At 39.9% G+C, this 19,433-nt stretch overlaps 1 protein-coding gene and 1 long non-coding RNA gene across 2 annotated transcripts in view; one reads left to right on the forward strand and one right to left on the reverse strand.

Annotated features, from left to right (window-relative positions):
* Positions 1-9,793, forward strand: part of anos1 (anosmin 1) — a 58,581-nt gene extending 48,788 nt beyond the window's left edge. The window contains exons 10-14 of the mRNA XM_042494621.2: positions 1,571-1,659; positions 2,802-2,973; positions 4,605-4,825; positions 5,533-5,674; positions 8,588-9,793. Coding sequence (XP_042350555.1) covers positions 1,571-1,659; positions 2,802-2,973; positions 4,605-4,825; positions 5,533-5,674; positions 8,588-8,646 — 683 coding nt within the window. The 3' untranslated portion in view covers positions 8,647-9,793. The remainder of the gene's footprint in view (positions 1-1,570; positions 1,660-2,801; positions 2,974-4,604; positions 4,826-5,532; positions 5,675-8,587) is intronic.
* Positions 1-19,433, reverse strand: part of LOC148188517 (uncharacterized) — a 59,298-nt gene that overhangs the window by 16,157 nt on the left and 23,708 nt on the right. The window lies entirely within an intron of this gene.

Below are 19,433 nucleotides of genomic sequence, written 5' to 3' on the forward strand. Positions count from 1 at the left end.
GAGGTAGAGAGAGAGGTAGAGTTCATACTCAACTACATTTATTTAACAACCATATTTATTTGATGCTTTGGTCTGTAAAATGCAAGACAATCGTAGAAAGTACCAGCCTGTAGTCAACTTGTTTTGTTGTCTAATGCAATTTGTGCCAATAAAAAGAGAAAAGCAGCAACATTTGCACAGTAAATGTTTGCCATCTTTGTTACATGAATAAACTGAATGCATTTTTCTTAGGTATAAAAATGCTAATTAATTAAAAAGTGAATTTTCTGTTGATTCACTAATCCTTTTGATAAGAGTACATAATGCAATCCCGCCTTAATATAACACTTGAAAGGGATATTCTGCTGGGTGATAAATACATGTTTAATACTTCAGTAAGCAGTAGGTTACTCTGTATGGGTAACAAATTATGCTCAGTTAAATCTATTAGCGTTAAATTTCGGTAACTGAGAGTACATCTGGGTGAGAATGTCATACTCAGACACGAGGCAGAAACGCCCAAAAACTGGTGACAGCGCTTCGTGGCCGGCAGTGGAGCTCTGCAGAGCTGCTGGGCTCAGGAGGCAGAAGCATTCAGAAGCTGAGCTCTGTCTGAAACTATTGTTGCAGCACCAATCTGCAGCAGTACTTTTAACATGTGGTCTATTTTCTTTTGCATTTAACTTTAGAAATAGCCTAGCGTCACTGCTGTTTGCATTACGATTAACTGAATACTTATATCACATCTATGTCAGCTGTTTCTAAACAGAAAATAAGAGAGGCGAGCAGACACACAGAACAACTCGTTCTCACTCCCGACGCGTCAAATATGGCTGCTTTAACAGTGATGTTGCCGGGGAGGGGCGGCGGATGGATTTCACGCGTTACTCAGCTGTTCCCATGAGAATGTTAAACCAAGCTGGTTTTTATTTATTTATCTTTCTCAACTTAACCACGTGCTGTGGTTGCCAAAACCTATGGAAATAAACATAAAAAAAGTGTTTTTCCTACATTGTAAGTGCATTTTGAAAAACAGACTGCATGCAACTACTGAGAAGAAACTGTACCTTTCCTATAAAAACGTGTATTTTGAAAAGACACAATGCATATAACAAGTGACACACGGTCCCAAAACATCCAAAACAGATGCTGGAGGGTGCCCAGTGAGTCATATTTATGAGCTTGAAGGTCCACTGTATTTGATGAGTTTGGATGATAATGTGTTGCACACAAACAAACACACAAGCATGCAGACAGACTGCCAGACAGATTAGCTGATTGGAAAAGAGCAGAGGAATGGCATGGCTTGTCGAGCACGGTGGAGTCTCTTCGAAACAAAGAGAAAGGTTTTACTACATCATCTCTGCAGCTTATTCAAAAATTACATTTTTTGTACCTCGGAGAGATTAAACTACCAAAAAAGGTAGCCAGAGGTACAAAATTCCAGGTACTGGAAACGAGTACCAGCACTAATGAGATCAGTACCAAACCCCAATAAACAAGTCTGGCCCTTTAGTAAAAGATCTGAATCCTGAGTTGTGTCTCTTTTGTCTGATGTGACTTCTGCTCTCTCATCATCCCCACATTTCAGATCCCTCCGTGAGTCGCTACCACGTCCAGTGGATGCCAGAGTACTGCAGCCACAACGAGACCCGAGGACCGGAGAAATCTGTCACGCAGGTTAGTATCCAGCAGCCGTTTCACACACCTTCCAACCGACGCTCCAATCACAGAGAGCACGGCACAGAGCTATGGCTTGATCAGCCGCTCTCTGCTATGCAAAGCACGTGCCTAACCTTTTGTCTGATGCTTAGAGAGGACAGCTCCGCTAAAGAAAACAACTCAGCTGAGTGAGCCCGAAGCCCTGTTGCGTTGGATTTGCACCGGGCTGATCACTGGCTGTTGTTTTGAATATTATGAGTCAGTCATGTGGTCAGGCATGTGGTGTGTTGGCCAATAAAACGCATTTACTTAAACAATGTTTCCCGGAATGGGGGATCATTCACCTCCAACTGGCCCAGCCCTGCTTCTGCATGGGGTTTTGTCATAGAGTGCAGTGCAGGTCTGTAGAGGCTGGGAGCGTCTGGGGGTGGGGGTTAACTGCTTGGGCTCAGGCTGATACAGGATGGCAGAGGCCTGGCAATCAACACATTCTTCGGGGACTGGCGCTCTGGTTGCTAGGAAATATACATCCATTTTCTATAGATCGCTGGGAAGGTTTCCAGGCTTGTGCTTTTATGTGAGCACAGCGCCTCATTCACTTTTAATCAAAGCTGTTTCATATCAGAGAGAATATACACACACCCTCTCCCAGGGGACTGCCTATTAATGTAGAACCTCTTTATTACAAATGCAGGATCTAAACCCACTACTCAGCAGGTTTTTTTTTTTTTTTTTGTTTCCTCGAATGAGATGAGAAAGGTGTTTTTTTTTGTTAGGATCAATAGATGATTAAAGTTTGAAATGTGTAAAGTGTAAGACTGCAGCGCAGAATTCATTAACCGGAATTTACAAGCCATCCTCTTTTTAAAATTACACATAAATCCACTTTGGTCGCTGCTCCTTAATTAAGTCGTGTTTGTGCCACATGTGGAAGCTATAAAAAATCATTTATATTGTACGCCGAATGGAAGGATAGTGGTCTAACCCCGACCATGTGAGTGTTCAAAGTGGTCCTGTAATGTGGGGCATGTTCCTGAGGCCTGTGCGGGAATGTGATCTGCCCCGGCGCTGTGTATTTAATTATCTCTGAAGCTCCATGGGACCTGACCTGGGTGACATGTCAAAGTCATCAGGGCTGAATAATGTGTTTCTTGGCTCAGGAGAACTACATCAACCTCCCGGGCCTGCTGTTCTCCTGCAAGTACAAAGTCACTGTTCACATGCTGAAGTCCAAGAGACGCTCCAAGGACGAGAGCACCACCTTCCTCACCCCATCCTGTGCCACCATCCGCAGCAAGACTCACAAACACATCCCCTGCCCGGGGGAGGGAGGTGAGCAGTCAGATGTTTGATGCGTAAAGGGCATATTGAAATCAATCTCATTTGGTGCAGACACAGTAATCATGCACCGATTATAACACTACTGGACAAAATATCTATGCTCTTAAAGGAATAGTTTGACATTTCGGGAAACTGGCAAGAGTAAGACGATGAGATACATGACACTCGTGTCTGTACAAAGGTACTGTCAATAGGTTGTTAGCTTAGCTTGGCACAAAGACTGGAAACGGGGGAAACGGCTAACCTCGCTCTGTCCAAAGGTAATAAAATTCACCGACCCGTAGCCCTAAACAGGGTTCCCACATAATTTGATAGATACAATTTCAAAACTTTCCCATGACTTTTCAATGATCAATTCTAAAATTTCCTTTTTGAAAAAGCATGTGCTTCTTGTTGTCTGTGGCCACCCTGGTTACAGTACTTTTCTCACTCAGTTGAGTCTTGCTTTCCCATAAAAAATGCCGCCACGCTATGTTACATATACAGGTAACCTGTATTTAAGTGGAAAACATGGTCAGCATTAGTCATGGAAAATGAGAACCACATTGCACGTTCTTCAATGAGATATTGCGCATCGTAATGTCGATGCTGTAATGATATATTGATATATTCGAGTCGAAACATATTAGAGCTACTTTACGTCAACAGCTTACTTAAAGAAAATAAATTGGCCATTATGTCACTTTACATGAAAGGTTAGTAATGTCCAGAAGATTACTGTAACAATCATATTACACACAAAAAAACTGGTAACTTTTTAAAAACTTTCGATGATTTTGGGCCTGGAAAATGAGATTGTGAAATTTCCTCGACAATGGGAACCCTGTCTAAAGCTCTCTAGTCATGTTTTAACAAATTAACACAGGTCTCAATTAGACACCTGATCAAGTTGTGTCTGGTTCTTTGGATGTGTAAACCCTCTTAAAGTCCACCGCGTCATCAGCTCCTAACTTAGCCATTGCTAAGCTGCTACGATTACACTTACAAATACAAAAATTTAAACTTTTGCCATTATGGACATGTTACATGCTGTTAGCTTGGTTACATTCAACACATTTCAACTGCTTAGATCATTTATTGAATCCATTAGCACCACAGTATAATGCATTCAGATTTGCCAGCATCGTAAACAAGAGAGACAAAAAAGTGGTGACTCCCTTCCTCTGAAGTGGTCATAAAGTCTCAATATATTTTTTTAGTCCAAAAGAGTCCAACTATTAAAAGAATCACCACAGTTAAAAAAATAAATAAATAAAAATCAGTCCAAGTTATGAATGTATTGTCATGTGAAGTCCATTGCTCACTTTGTTTATTTAGACTGCAGTTTAACTGACTCTCTCTTGGCATGGATCAACATTAATGATTAGTAATTATCATGTTATTCTATAGCCTCATTTTTAGACAAGTAATATCCATGTTAATTCAAATAAACAATTTTATAGTAACACATCTTTGCTGAGCAAGTCATTTGTGCAAAATCAGCAAAAAGCCTTTCCCATATAAGCGCAGGTTAAGTTTAGTGACTGAAACAAATAAAAGTTTTACTGTATGTTCATTTCCCAAAATATCAAACTATTCCTTTAATATCATGATCCTGACTGACACCACCTTTCTCCTAACAGCTTCAGGGCTTCCAAAGGTTTTGGCAAAGCCAGAGAACCTGACAGCCTCTTTCTCCATCATTGAGGGAAACATCACCGGCAACTTCCTTTGGCGTGTGTCGAGGGTGGCTCCCCATCAGCGAATCACAGGCTTCCAGGTCACCTGGGCCGAGATCACCACAGAAAGCCGGCAAAACAGCCTGCCCAACAGCATCATCTCCCAGTCCCAGATCCTGCCTCCAGTAAGTCTATTTTCATTCAAAACAGGATTAGTGTTTTTCTAGTTCTAACTCCTATAATAGCCACAGAGTAAAGGCTGTTTTCAAACGCTGCAGATTGAATATCCATGTCCCATAGGGACCATGCCGTAATGTATAGTCTGTAAATTGGCCTTTGTAGTAGGAAGATGCGTTCTATTTTCAGCATTTCATTTCACAGCGTCTGTCAGAGGTGAGGGTGATTTGAGGATAACACTGTTGTGGCCTCTTTGCATGAATTTTGTGATAAGCTGCGGTGTGCAGACAGACGCAGGGAGAGATCTGAGGAAGTGTTGTGTCCTGCTGGAAGTTTCTCCTCCTCTACGTTTTCATCTGCCTTCACGTCTTTCCCTCTTTCATCCTCCGTGAGAGCTCCGAAAAAGCCGCTCTTTGACATAATCTGCTCCATCAACAACACGTTCCGCCTATCTGCACCTCCCAGCCTCTGGAGCTCGTCTATAAATAACACCACCCACCTCACACTTTATCAAGCTGGCAGCAAAAAAAGGGAGAGACAGCAAGCCTTATGAAAACAAAGTCTTTGTTTTTGTCTGTGGCTTGTGCAAAGACAGCTCTGCCGCTGATACTTGACTGGTTTACGGCCCATTCAAATTCAAGTCCTGTCAAATGAGGCACGTTCTGTTGTATTTCAGCTGATTGCATGTTCTGTGCTCTCCTCCCTCTCTTGGCAGGATCATAACTTGCTTGTCGTGTCAAACCTGAGGCCATCAACCTATTACAGACTGGAGGTGCAGGTCATAACAACTGGAGGGGAAGGTCCTGCCACTGTCAAAACCTTCCAGACCCCGAACATATTACCCGTTATTCAACACCGTAAGTCACCGTCAGCTGTTGCAAACAACCTCTTATCTTAGTTTAAGTGACTATCTGCTGGATTCATGAATATCTTTTGTGCTGCATCATGTCCACAAATGTGGTTTCTTTTGACTATTTATTTAAGTTTGCGGTTGCTGTTATTGTTCTTTTCTAACAGCATACTCCAGATCTTTCATTTATCCTTAAAGCAACTGTTTGACATTTTAGTTTTAGTTTTTAATTTGTCCATTTGCTTTCTGGAGAGAGCTACACAAGAAGATCGATACCACTCAAGTCTGTGCAGTAAATATAAGGCTACAGCCAGCAGTCAGTTAGTTAAGCACAAAGACTGAAAATCAAGACAAAACAGCGAGTCTGGCTCTGTCAGACGCTAAAAAGTATGATCAATATAACAATGGATTACATGCCTACTTGTATGTGAAGGAGAATTACAGCAGTTTCCCTCCGCTGAGCATTTTGGCTTCTTTCACCTCAATATTTTTGTTTTCCGACCACACATGCAGGAACAGATTTTGGCTGAGGGGTTCTGCACAGTATTAATGTGCGAGCACGGCTATATACAGTACTGTGCAAAAGTCTTAGACCACCTTAAACTTTGTTATTTTAGCAAGGCTGTAATGATCATACATATTTAATTCTCAGTAGTCTCTTTAATAAAATACGACCAGAACATACAGGAAGTATCTATACAGTATTAAAAATGCAAATATTTCAGAAAAAAAACAACTTCAACAGGCTAAAGTATTTAGTGTGACCTCCCTTTCTACTTTGCATTTTCTTTTTGAACGTTGTTAGACATCTAGCTGTCTCTTCGCTGAAGCCACCGAGGTACCCGGGACAAATCATGCGTCCGCTCCGTCACGATGAAATGTCCCCGCACTTTTAAGTCCCTAGTGTCCAAGTAGGCTAATTTTATGGATCTAAAAGCAGCTCCAAAACTGTCCTGGCAATTTTCTGGTCTTTTTCAGCCTGTTTGTGCTATTGATAAGCTCCCGCTACTGCAAATCTGTCCCCAAGTTAAACTGACCCATGAGCTAACCCTGACCCCTTGCACTTTGGTCTCACCTGACGTGATGATGTTGTCGAATTATCGTAGGAAATCATTACGTTCACAAATATCCAGGTTACTTTGTCACAAATTAAATTTTTACATAACCCATTAATTATAGTAAAATTAGGGCTGTCAAATGTTTAATTTTTTAAATTGCAGCAAATCCCAGAATTTCAATATTTAATTACGATTAATCTCATTTTTTTAATCACATTTTTTCAGTTTCATTATTTTTGCATTTTAAAATAGTTATGGAGTCCATAATGACATGGTGAAGCAATTCCTACCAGACTGTCTTGATTAGGAATCTAATGACAGCAACAAACTGCATGGGACTTACATAAAGTGGGTATGACCGTAAAAGGGACACTCATGGGTACTCTTAGAGCCCGTTTTCATTTAGGTATCTTGAGTTCAGAGGTCAAGAAACCCTTCTGAAATGACTATTCTGTTTTCCCATCGCCAAAATTTAACCTAACTTTGGAGCATTATTCAGACTTCCTCCTGAAAAGCTACCATGACATCCATTCCTTAGGTCTCCTAGTTTCATATGAGATGAAAACTCAGCTCGGTTCAGCCTCTTATAAGCAGAAATTTTGGCTGATGATTGAAGCTACTAAAAAAAAAAAAAAAAACAACACATTATGTACGAACCTCAATCACATCCCGATTAATGCATTAATGCCCTAGATAAAGTAGCAAACTCCTTAGCAGCTACATGACCTGCCCTAGGGCTAAATAACTTGTCCACCATTATTGTTGTGCTTGGCCTTATGTTTATTTACAACAACGCTTCAAATAACCGTCACGTGCAGTTTGTCAAAGCATGTCATGTCAGCTCAAACGGCATGTGGCTGCAGCTTTACATGTCTCGGCTATTTACAGACTGTTTCGTTCCACCTCTTGTCTTTAGGGAGTGCTGCAGCTCCCCCAGAACCCACCTTCCTGCACCCATATTTTTACCATTTAGGTTCACTCTCACTGCGCTCATTAGCATAGCTTTACCAGATGCAACAGGCAGCTGCTTTCAGTGAAGAGTCTCCAAAAAGCTACTGTACAGCTCAGTGGAGCTAAATTATTGGGCAGTAAAAATTAAACTGTGCAACACATTCTTTATTTAATTCCTACCAATCTACTCTTGCATCTATATTTAACATACTTGGAGTGCAATGCACATATTTGTACATGTTTTATATTTATGTTTCTTATACAGCATATCTTTTTATGTTTTTTTAAAATATTTTTACCTTTATATGTATACAATATGTTATATTGAAGCATAGGGCACTTTTTTTTGCATACTTCTTATTTCTATTTCTATTTTCTTTTAATTTCTTTGAGCCTTTATACAGATAAGAACAACTGTAACATTTCCGAATTTAAGAAGATTTTCCTCATGAATTGTTGGAGAAAGCTAAAAGCTAAAAGTTGAGTGGTTACTGATCCTACATTAAGCCAGCTGCCAAAATCACTCAAAAAATAAATGCTGTTGTTGCTTTGTATCTGGTGTATAGGTGGCTAACAACTTCACCTTATCAATGTTAGAGGGGGATAATATATCAGTGTTGTGTAACAGCTTATTTTCCGCTGTCCCCAAAATCAGCAGTTTTAAGAAAAGATGTTGTACTTCGGCCAAATTACTTTGTGTAAGGCAGCATTAAAAACGCCGCACTTAAGTCTGAGTGTTTAGCTCAGCAAAAGAACAGGGTGTAAAATGACCCAGATAACAGGTTAAATACTGCAACAGCAAGAAGCCAAGCAAGCACATTTATACTATATGAAAGAGCCATCAATTATTACTAAGGCCCAAATCTCTGAAGTGATATCTGACACATCTCTGATACTGTGTGTGCCTCTAGGACCCAGACTCCGGCAGCACCACTCTCACCACCAGAAGCCATCAGTAGAGAGGCACTGAGCTGCGAGTCGAGGCAAACCCAGTAGGGAGAAGCACCGGTGGCTCTCTGTTCCTGTCTGTCAGGGAAGGAATGTGTGGAACCAAACAGAAACACAGCGCACCAGACCATGAACTGACCCCCTCTGCTCGTGAAATATGGGTCCATCCACTCCAGGCTCCACAACACATCAGCCATCCCCTCTTAACCCCTCTCCCTCGATGGATACATGTCAGCGGACGGGTTGGTCTGTACAGTGAAATTTATACTGCAAGGTCTCATATTCTGCGTTGGTTAGTACACAGCTCCCTCAAACACATCCCCAGCTCATCAAGGAAGTTAGGAAATGACCCAGGATTGAATTATTGTGATCCGGATGTCATTACAATATAAAAAAAATTCAGTTAAATCAGTTGATCACTGTCAAGCAATTCAGTCGCGGTTTTAAAGAAAAACAATTACTTGATCAAAGATGGTTGAACATGGATGGCAGGAAATGACAGAACTGTAAGACAATTGTTTATCCATGAAGAACAAAAAGTAGAAATTCATCTATTTATTTTGTGGTACCCATTAAAGAGGCGCTTAGGCAAACAGTCAGTACTGATGGATAATGTAACTAAAGTCATCGTTGTCTAACCCAGAATATTTCACATAGTATGTTGCATGTAGTACATTTGATTTTTTGAAACTGTAAATGAATTACTTGCTTCAAATTGAAAGCTCGTAATGGTTTTGCATGACAACCGTTAGCATTCTGTTGGCATGAAATAACGTCTGTGTTACCTCTTTTCAGTATGTTAGCAATATTTCATTAACAGATTAACAAAGAATTATATTGGGAGTAATATGTAATGTTTATTAATGAAATTATAACTCGTGTGGAAATGATGAATTGTACATGTTCTTGGCTGTAGAAATATTTGTCGTGGAGCAGTCAGTGAATGTCTATATTTATTTATGTGTGTATTACAAAGTTTGGTTTGGATGTGTGTGAATGTGTATGTTTCATGTGCTCTAGTCTCAAGTTTTTGAACCGGCAAAAAAAAAAAAAATCTTGTAAAGACATTTTGTAAAAATGGAATTGTAAATACAGTCTTATGTTACATGTTATTTTTCCATGGTAGAAACTGTAAAAAATGCTAAGTAATAAAATAATCCTTAACCAGTTCCCTTTGCCGTTTGTTTAATTGAGCTGCTCCGAGTGGTAAATAGACATGCTTCTCCTCCCAGTGCTCAACTATTTGGCAGTTAATGTTGCTTATTTTGGCTGTAAAAGCCATCATGGCCCACTCTCTGTACAGCATGTTCACTGATCGGTCCAGGAGCCTAAGACATGCGCTGTGCAAGTCCAAATAAACAGGTCATCTAGCTCAACAGCCCGAGCGAATTTACCATCGCTGAGGTCGGCACCCCTCGACATAATGCTCTGCTTCTCAGAGCACTTGTGTGTTTGAAAAGCATTAAATCCCTCCTCTGCTCAGCAGCCTTTCGGCCTCGTAAAATGAAAAGTGGAAATGTTTATAAGAAAATAAAGCTCAGAGTGACATTGTTAGAGTTAATCCTATATGTGTGGAGTGTATGATTTTTGTGTTTAAAACCGCAAGCTGAGTTATTTGTGTGTCGGATGGAAACTTTTTTTAGGACGCATTCAATAATCCTGAAAGGAGTGCATGCAAAATATGTTTAAAGCTGTAGCTGGTAACGTTTATAAAAACTATGTTTTTGTCATATTTGCTGATACTCACTGTCCCTATATCCACTTGACACAGAAAATCTGTGAAAAAAAAATCATGTTCCTCTGCCTTCTCTTGGTGCCTCTAATAGCATTTGCAAAAATCTGCGCACGTGAATGAAAACAACCAGTAAGAGCCAAGGAGTCTCGAATGCAGCTGTCAGTTATGTCAATCACTGCTCGTGAACTGTGGTCAGATTGTCAAACAAGACAGCGCTGATCAAATATGAATCAATATTCTGTTACTATGATGCCTTTTTTTCACCTCAAATGTTTTCAAAGAATATTTTAGTGTACTTTTTAGCTGTAAAATGAGAACAGTCAAGCTGAAAACTAAGCATCCCAAACTAAGGTCGCAAAGTTTCTTTTCATTTTTTTCTGAAAACATCTAACACGACAAATAGGCAATGCAATAACAGAATCTTGATTCTTATTTGATCAACGCTGCCTTGCCTGTTCAGACCTCCTGTCCATTCAAATGGACATGACTTCTAGGATATCTAGAGCTATAATTACTGTCATCTGACTCCACCCAAATGCACAGACTTATCTGATGGGAAGTGTATAAGTCAGCGCTCCACATAATCTTAAGTGCACTGCAGTAAATTTTAACAAGCATGGCAAACTGTAAAGCAAGGAGGAACAGAAAGACATGTTTTAGTCTATTAATGATATTGTTAGATTACAGAATTTGTGTATAAACTGTGGTTAAAGTAAACATGAGATGTTATATTACTTATACATGCTATATTATCCTATGAAAGATTCTTAGCTTTTACTCAGGGTTTTCAGTTTCAGCAAATATGACAAAAAGTTATTATATTAAAGTTACCAACTGTGGCTTTAATATTGCATATCGTTTGTATGTTTTATCATGTGTATCCAGGCAAGTCAACATAACGTTCTTCTTAACAGTAAATTTAATAAGACAGAGATTTATTTACACAAGATATATACTGTTTCGTATTCGAGGTCATTTTCATGACATTTAAGTTCATTAAGCACATATTTTTAACCAAAGCGACTTGATCACTGCATGCATCTGTCCAAAGCAACAAGAGCTGTTGTCAAAAACTGTCTTGCATTGTGCTAATGAACATCAGTATCTCTACTGGTTGGGTATTCAGAGTATTTATATCACTAAATCTGCCAAATCTTACATTTTGGACTTAAAAAAAAAACAAAAAACAGTGTGATGTTTTCGTTATAATAGCAACATGCAGGGATTTCACCAGTTTATTTCTATTATTTCATAGATTTAAAAAGAATAAAGTAGAACAAAAGAAATGGTGAATTTTGATCAAAATTCATTCGAATTCAGTTCAATTACATACATTATGACATTTCCAAAAACTGACATAACAGAAATGTTTGTGTCTGAGGATTCACACAGAAAAAACAAATAAAACATGGCAGTTGGTATTAACTTTTCCAATACGTGCAATTGGCTTTCCATTCTCAGATGAATGCATTTTAACAAGTTGTTTTCTAACCCCCTTAGACATGTGCAATTCTAATTTGATTTTCTAAAACACACTTAAGGAAAATTAGTGTATCCACTGATGAGGGCTTTGAGCCGAGACATGTTCATTTTTGTTTTGCCCACATTAAATGAGAAAAACAATCTATGAGTGCTGGTGTTCTAGTTGTTTTGTCCCCGAATAGACAGTTAATATTCCCGTGTGGCACTGGACAGGGATGGGGGGTATCAGCTTGCACAGTATTGCAATATTTTGTGTGGAAAGATTGTATCAGTCCACAGACGCCAAGTTTAGTTTTTTAATTATGTAAACGCTGCACCTGGGATATTTATACATTATAGCAGCTTAAGAGTCAGAAGAAAGAGAAACAAGTAAAAAAATGAATGAGTGCCAAATTCGATAAAATATTATAAAAATACAAACTATATCAAATCAAAATAAAATAACATAAAATCTATAAACACTAAATACATCTTTCTATTACACAAATGATGTATGTCGATGATTGATAGATGCACAGGATAACTTTAATACACACATGATGTGTAGTATTTATATAAATACATAGAAATATATTAATATGACTGATATTAGATAAAGTGAAAACAGATATTGACAAAGTTTTTCTCTGGGGACATAATTTGTGGTAAATCATAGCATAAGTTAGTGCAGTACTCAGCATACTGCACTGTTAAAATTGCAATAATACAATATTGTGACTTAAGTATCGTGATAATATGTCACCTCTGCTGATTGCCACCTCTAGTACGGACAAAATCATAGTTTCCTATTCTGTCTGCAGTTCATGCCGATGTTAAAAAAAGATGAGAAATCATGCACTGTATTATGTGAAATGCTTGGGGTGTAGGCATATTTTTGTGTGCTTGCTTTTATAAGTGTATGTCTGCGCTGAGATGTCACCGCCCAGATGTTTACATTTCAAGTCTGTCCTCGTCACCACTTTCCGCAGTGAGCGACAAATTATTCTGAGCCCTTGTTTTCACACACTCAGCCTCTTCAGTCAGTCAATGCTTCGCCGCTCACTTCTCAGGGATGTTGTTTATGTACAGTTCTATTATGTCACAGGAGATTAGTTCCTCTTGGTCTGTGCACGCTAATCCCTCTCTCTTTTCTAGGAGCCGGGCCAGTGTTTAGCCAAGGCTCCTTTCTGTGCGAGCCAGCCCAGCCCCTCTCCCTTTCAGGCTGTCACAGTCCCTCTCTACACACACCAAATACCATGGCCCTCAAGTGTGAAAACCTCAAAACAAAAGGGCCTCTAGCCTCTTTTGAGGCATGTTGCAAGACGTCCAAGTCTGCGAGCACATAAAAGAAAGGGAAAAAAATGCAACAACTAAATAATAGGCCGGTCGTCAGTACAAAAGCTTTGTCTCTGATGGTACAAGGCCAGTGAGGGCTTATTCACTTTGCATGACATTACATCCCTATTGTGAAAGTCAGGCAGGGGATATCGCTTTCAAATTTGAACACATATTTCTGAAAACAATATTATTCATTTGGCTCTTGGAATAATCCCGGTCAGTTAAATATTTACCCGTCTCCTGGTTGACATTAGCCCCCATTTTATTAGAATGGAGAACAACACAGAGAGTCCATTCAGAGGAGTGCAACAAAGATAGGCTGTTTCTCCCACACATTTCCTCTGACCCCTTTGCACCCGTTCTGCAGATTAACATCGCAATGAGCCGTGCGTTACTATTTATCAAAACTAAGCCACTTTTATGGGTCATCCTGCAATAGTTGACGGAGCGACTGTAACATTACTCTTTAAAGGACGGGTGGAATTTAAGTTTTGATGATGGGTACGATCCAAGCTTGACTTTGAAGTATGAGGCAAATAATAAAATGGATGGACTTCACTTTTCAGACGACACCGATCGTAACCTGAACGATTTGAAAGTGAATGTTACTCTCATGTGAGTTTCAGGTCAGTGAGATCATCGAGCGGAGCCAAGCATTCGCTGCAGATTACTACCACATGGACTACATCCATTTACACTGGTACTCCTTCAATATGATGAGATGGAATATATTGTCTGTGAGATTGATGAAAAATAACCAGTGCACCCCCCCCCCCCACTCCATTAGGAAAGGCAATGTTGCTTTAATGTTGTGGTATGGTGAGAAATCTGACCTTGCCCTGGGCAGTGGCATGTTTCTGGTTAGGCTCTGGTGAGTGGGACCAGGCAGGGGACACATGAAAGGATCCTTCTGTCAGGCCGCAAAAGATGTTCAGTCTAAGTCTAATGAAGACCAGAACACATGGACAGACCTGAGAACATGCCACACATTACACACGAACGAGAGCTACAACACTGTTGACAAGCTTTGTCTCCTGTTCTTTAAAGGCTGACAAAGTGAGAAGTTTGATAAGCGCTTGTGTGTTATGATTAAAAAGCAGGACCCTGAAATAAAAACATCGCCACCTCCGAAGACAGACAGATAATGTGTTTGTCTTCACAGCCTTTCATTTTAGCAACAATTTCCTTTGCCTCTGTGTCTCCACAGGGAACGTTATTTCCTATTCTCTGCGCCTGGAAAAGCTTTCTTGGGTTGAACAAGTCAGCGGTTGAGCTGCAACAATAATAGCGTAACAAAATTCTTTTGTACAAACAACATTACCAGCTTATAAGATACACCTGTGCAATCAAACGCCATCCAATACAACAGCTCTCCAATAACTTAAATCTCATAATGTTCATTTTTGTAGACATTGTGTCACAGAGTTGTTGATTCAGCTCTTTTTTAGAGTTGTATTGAAGATATTGGACGACTTTAGAGAGTTGTGTTGTGGGAAGCAAAATATTAAATCATCTCTTAGTATAATCATTTGTGGAGGACATACTGCAATGCAATTGAAAGGATCAGTACTACAACATATAAATACCCCCTTAAGGGAGCTCTGTAGATTATCAAAGGAATACTTCACTCATAAAATGACCATTTGTATGTCAACCTGTCATGCTGTGGAACCTTAAATTCATGAAAAAACATTGAATGAAAATGGCCAACATGTTGGTCTATCGCTTGATTTGGGAACTCTTACACAACTCGTTCCGTATAATCCAAGTGTCATTTATCCAGTCATATGCTCAGCTTTCTCTAAAATAGCTTTGTATTGAAGTCTTGCTTTAAAGAGAGCATAGATAGTTTTCACTTTCAGTTCAGTTAGAAATAGTAAGGTTTCGGCAAAAATTCAGTCGTGCTACCTCTGTGTGTATAGTAATCCGAGCTTCTCTGTTTTTGGTTGAGGCAGATGGCCTGGCGGTGAATGCTTTTTAGTGCATGAGTGTCTCCAAGTGGTTAGCTAAATTCCACTGCTTTGCACTGCATTTACTGCTAATAATGCTGCCCTGATGGAAGCGTGAGGCCCACCCTCCCGTTCCCCTCCTCCCTGGTTAACACTGTTAGCTTTGTCAGCACTGTTCACGCTGTTAGCACTTTTAGCTGCTAGCTACCGTCTATACCTCCTCCGTGTTAAGAGCCACGTGCAGGCAACCTGAATCCGACTCTGAATCACAGCTATGCTCTGAATGTCGCAGAGAACTCCCTTCAAAGTAAAAGTCATGCTGATATGTTGACTGTAGGAACTGGGGATCAAACTGCCAACCTTCAAATTAGAAGATAATCTGCTCTCCGACCTGAGCCAAATCTGCATTCAAGTAAAAAGTATTAAAAGTATGAAAAGTAAAAGTAAAAATATGGCAGACCAAGCTATTTCATAGTGTTAAAAATATTATAGCCTGAACATGTAAGCAGCTGGTTGACCTGGAGCTAATTCTAACTGCTTACTGCTGGATGTCTTGATCTATAACAATGCTTTCTAATGTTTTTTGTAAACTAACCAAATGTTTTGAATGTAAAAATTCCAAACTGTAAAGTAACAAAATTGTAATTTGTCAGATGAATGCAACATGACAAAATATGTCCCACTGAAATGTAGTGGGGCGTAAGTATAAAGTTGAAAAAAAAATTGGAAATATTCAGGTGAAGTACCTCAAAAATGTGATATGGGTATGCAGTTCAGTAGACAGAAAATAGTTCCTACATAAAACTGCTTACAACAAGGTCTGTGGATTATCTTGGGTAGCCAGGTCTTGATTTCTAGAGAAATTTATGGCACTTTGAGTGCCATCTAATGCCATTATATTTGAGAAAAGGCAGACATCTCTATGGCCAATATCTCAAACACTCGCCAACTCACACAAAAACTATTTGGATTGATAAATGGCGCAGCAGACAAGAGGAAGAATATGTATTTTTGATTTTGGGGTGAACTGTCCCTTTAAGTATAATGCTAAAACAGCTCCTTTCTATCACTAGGTACATCATAATGCAGTGTGATACGACAACAAGGTTAATTACAGCCTCCAAAACGACTATAGACCTCTCTGTAGTGCCGACACATAAACACTGAGATTTTAACAGAGACAAACATTTTTCCCTTCATCCTAAACTGAAACACACTTTGTTCAAAGGACTTGCATCTCTTCAGAGTTTGGGTCAAAGGTAAGCGAGAGGTCCAGTGTGTTTGTGTTTACAAAGAAAACGTCACCAGAGGAGTCATTATCCAGATCCCTCTCTCCAAACCAAACATCCCTCTCCACAGGCGGACAAAGTGGAGAGATCAGGCAGGAAAGTACCATCCAGCTGGGTAATAGCTGCTTATAATCCCCTCTGATTAGTGTTAATCCCCTTAATGCTCCTTCCTGAGAATAAACACATGTTGACCCAAGTGACCCACTCCTAATTAATGAAGTTTGGTATGCTATCATCTCTTCACTGTGGTCAACTCAGTGTTACATGAGCTTGTATTGTAGCACTTAATGATACAATTTATAGGTAATGACTCAAAATAACAGCTGACACTTTTACATTGGGATCCAGCTGGTGTCAGCTTTTTTCACAGTGAGCCGCACCCTCAGGCGTGACTAGCGACGAGAGGCAACTTTCCATCTTGTGTTCTTTTCTCCTGTGAAGTCAGTGCGCGGGGTCGGGAGCCGGTCTCAGAGGCGAGGCAAAGTTCACAGGTCAGCATGTACCCAGGAGGATGGACGGCAGCGCGAGGGCAGGGCCCAGGCTCGGGGACAAGGGGAAAGGTCAGGGGCTGAGTTCAGATGGAATCCACACGGAGGATGTTGAAATAGATATTGTCATGGGAGGGCAGAGCTTCCTCCACTTTTCCTGCTGGCTAAAGACCCCACAAGGCAGGAAGAGCAGCATCAGAGACCGTAAATACATCTCCGGCTCCGAGCGCTAATTTAAAGGTGTTAATAAGATGATGCATCTGCCCTCCAACGTGGCTGTTACAGTAGAGGAGGAAATTATGACAGGCATAATTTGATGTGTAAACACCACGCTCCAGCACCTCTGCTTCCGCAGTATGTCGAATTATACTTGCGTGAGAGGAAAGGCAGCTGTGAAAAATGTGTTCGAAAGGCATGTTTGGAGATTAAAATCCATGAACTCTTCTTGCAGGAAACAAAAGAATCAGATTTTTGCTTCAGCTCAAACACAGTTGCACATTTTAATTCAGAGTTTTCTCTGAAGAAAATCTGCTCTGTCTCCATCTTGATTGTTCCAGATTGGCAAAGACTAAACAGTCAATCCGCTCGTCTGTCTGCTCTGCTGTCTCTCTTCATGTGGAGGGGCTGCTACGGATCAACATCTGGTTTATACCCAAAATAATAAATGTACCTATTTGTTTACATAGAGAAAATGGCATCAGTGGTAATTATTGCTTACAATAGAGGCACTGGGATGTTTTTTTTTTTTTTTAAATTTTAGTTAAATCCATTTGTCGTCCTGAGAAAATCAAAATGAGGCATGAGCTGAAAAGGGAGCATGAAATCGATTACGCTGTAAAAGGACGGCTTATATTTGCAATCACAAAAGCTTTTACAGGCCCCCAAAAACATGGAGCAGCAATTGACTCCACAAATAAATTAGCACCAGGATAATATGATTTTTTTGTTTTTATTTTGTATGAAGACGTTGATCTAAATACATTAAAAACAAAGCCGGCACATGGCTCAGCAAACCACAGTGTTTATATAATGAATATGCAGTATTTCATCCTGCCTCTGTGTGTGTGTGTGTGTGTGTGTGTGTGTGTGTGCTCCAAGGCTAAGAGCTCATTTCCACCCTTGATGATCACAGGCACCATTGATTGTAATGCTGACGAGCAGGCTAGTTCTGCCCGTGGCGTACAAAGGAATCTGGACATGTTTAAAGCACTAACTTTCATGTTTTTTTATGCTGGTATGAAGTTGAATGCTGATGTTGCGGGCAGCTGGCTCTCATTAACAAAACATGATGTCAAACAGAGGGCCTGGCTGGTGAGAGTCAACTGCTCTCCCGCTCTGGTCGTCGGCGTCTCTCGGCGTTCAGCAGCCGTGCTGAGAGCTGTGCGTCCTGGTGGACTTGATATTTCCGCTTTGGTCAGTGATGTGATCAAAAAATAACTGAATAATGGCTTTAGGTTTGGGGAATATCATGGGAACTTTTATGAATTCAGGTTTATATAGATAGCTAGATACTGCTTTAAATTGATAGCAGTCTGCACTAGGGTTTCAAATTGTAAGCACTTCTTCTTAATCGGTTATAAATTAACATTATCAAATGCATTTTTCCTAAATCAAAGCTCACAGCAACATATTGCATATACTTTGACAGCATTGCATAGCCTTTCCATTGGTCCATTAAATTTCACATGTTCAATAAATTCTCAGCTGATAAATAGCTGGTTAATTAATTGCTATCATCACTTGTCCACACACTACACTGATACACTTGCCATTAATACTATTTTGATTCCATATATCTGCAGGTTAGAAAAAACTGCAGTATTTTCTTATCGGACATCAGTTAAAAGAGGTTTATAAAAGTTAATAGTGTTACTATAAATCATTATTAATGCTTCATAGATGATAAGTTACCATTTGTAAGAACACATTATTTAATTAATTCTTCAAAGGGAAAATTCACCACTTTTTATAGGGATGTCCAGTTAGTGTTGATGGCAAATGTAGTCAAGTGAAGTGATAAATTCCTCATTGCGTGCTATATTGGACAAGAAAGCTGTGTTTTCCTTGTGCTCGTGGAGCCATATCAGCAGTGCATACATGTACCAGGATGCATTACATGCAAGCTTCAAAAGTTTCCGTCATACACTGGGATCCCGAAGTTAGTAGTAAACTTTCATGCACAGTAACGCACAAACCTGCTCTCTCAGCATCAGTGAGAGCATCTAACAGAAACTGCTTGAATTCACTGCAGCAGAATGATTCAGCTTGTTGGCATCAGAGATCTATATTTGAGCAAAGGCACCAACCAGTTGGTATTTGCTCTCAGCTGCTCAGATTCTGGAGGGTCCACATCGGCCATATATTCTTATGCAGCCACAGCCTCAGTTTCTCGTTTCTCAGTTTCTTAGGCCATATGGCTCAAATGAATGTGTCTGAATATCTGAGTCAGCCATAACGCTGTAAAATGTGTCCTCATCTATAACATCCTCTGAACTAATATTTTTGGATGCCATTTTTGCTGTAGCTAATTTAAAATACAAGTGAAGGGT

Source organism: Plectropomus leopardus, chromosome 10 (assembly GCF_026936395.1).
Source record: "Plectropomus leopardus strain MGB_pleo_1.0 chromosome 10, ASM2693639v1, whole genome shotgun sequence".
NCBI lineage: Eukaryota > Metazoa > Chordata > Actinopteri > Perciformes > Serranidae > Plectropomus > Plectropomus leopardus.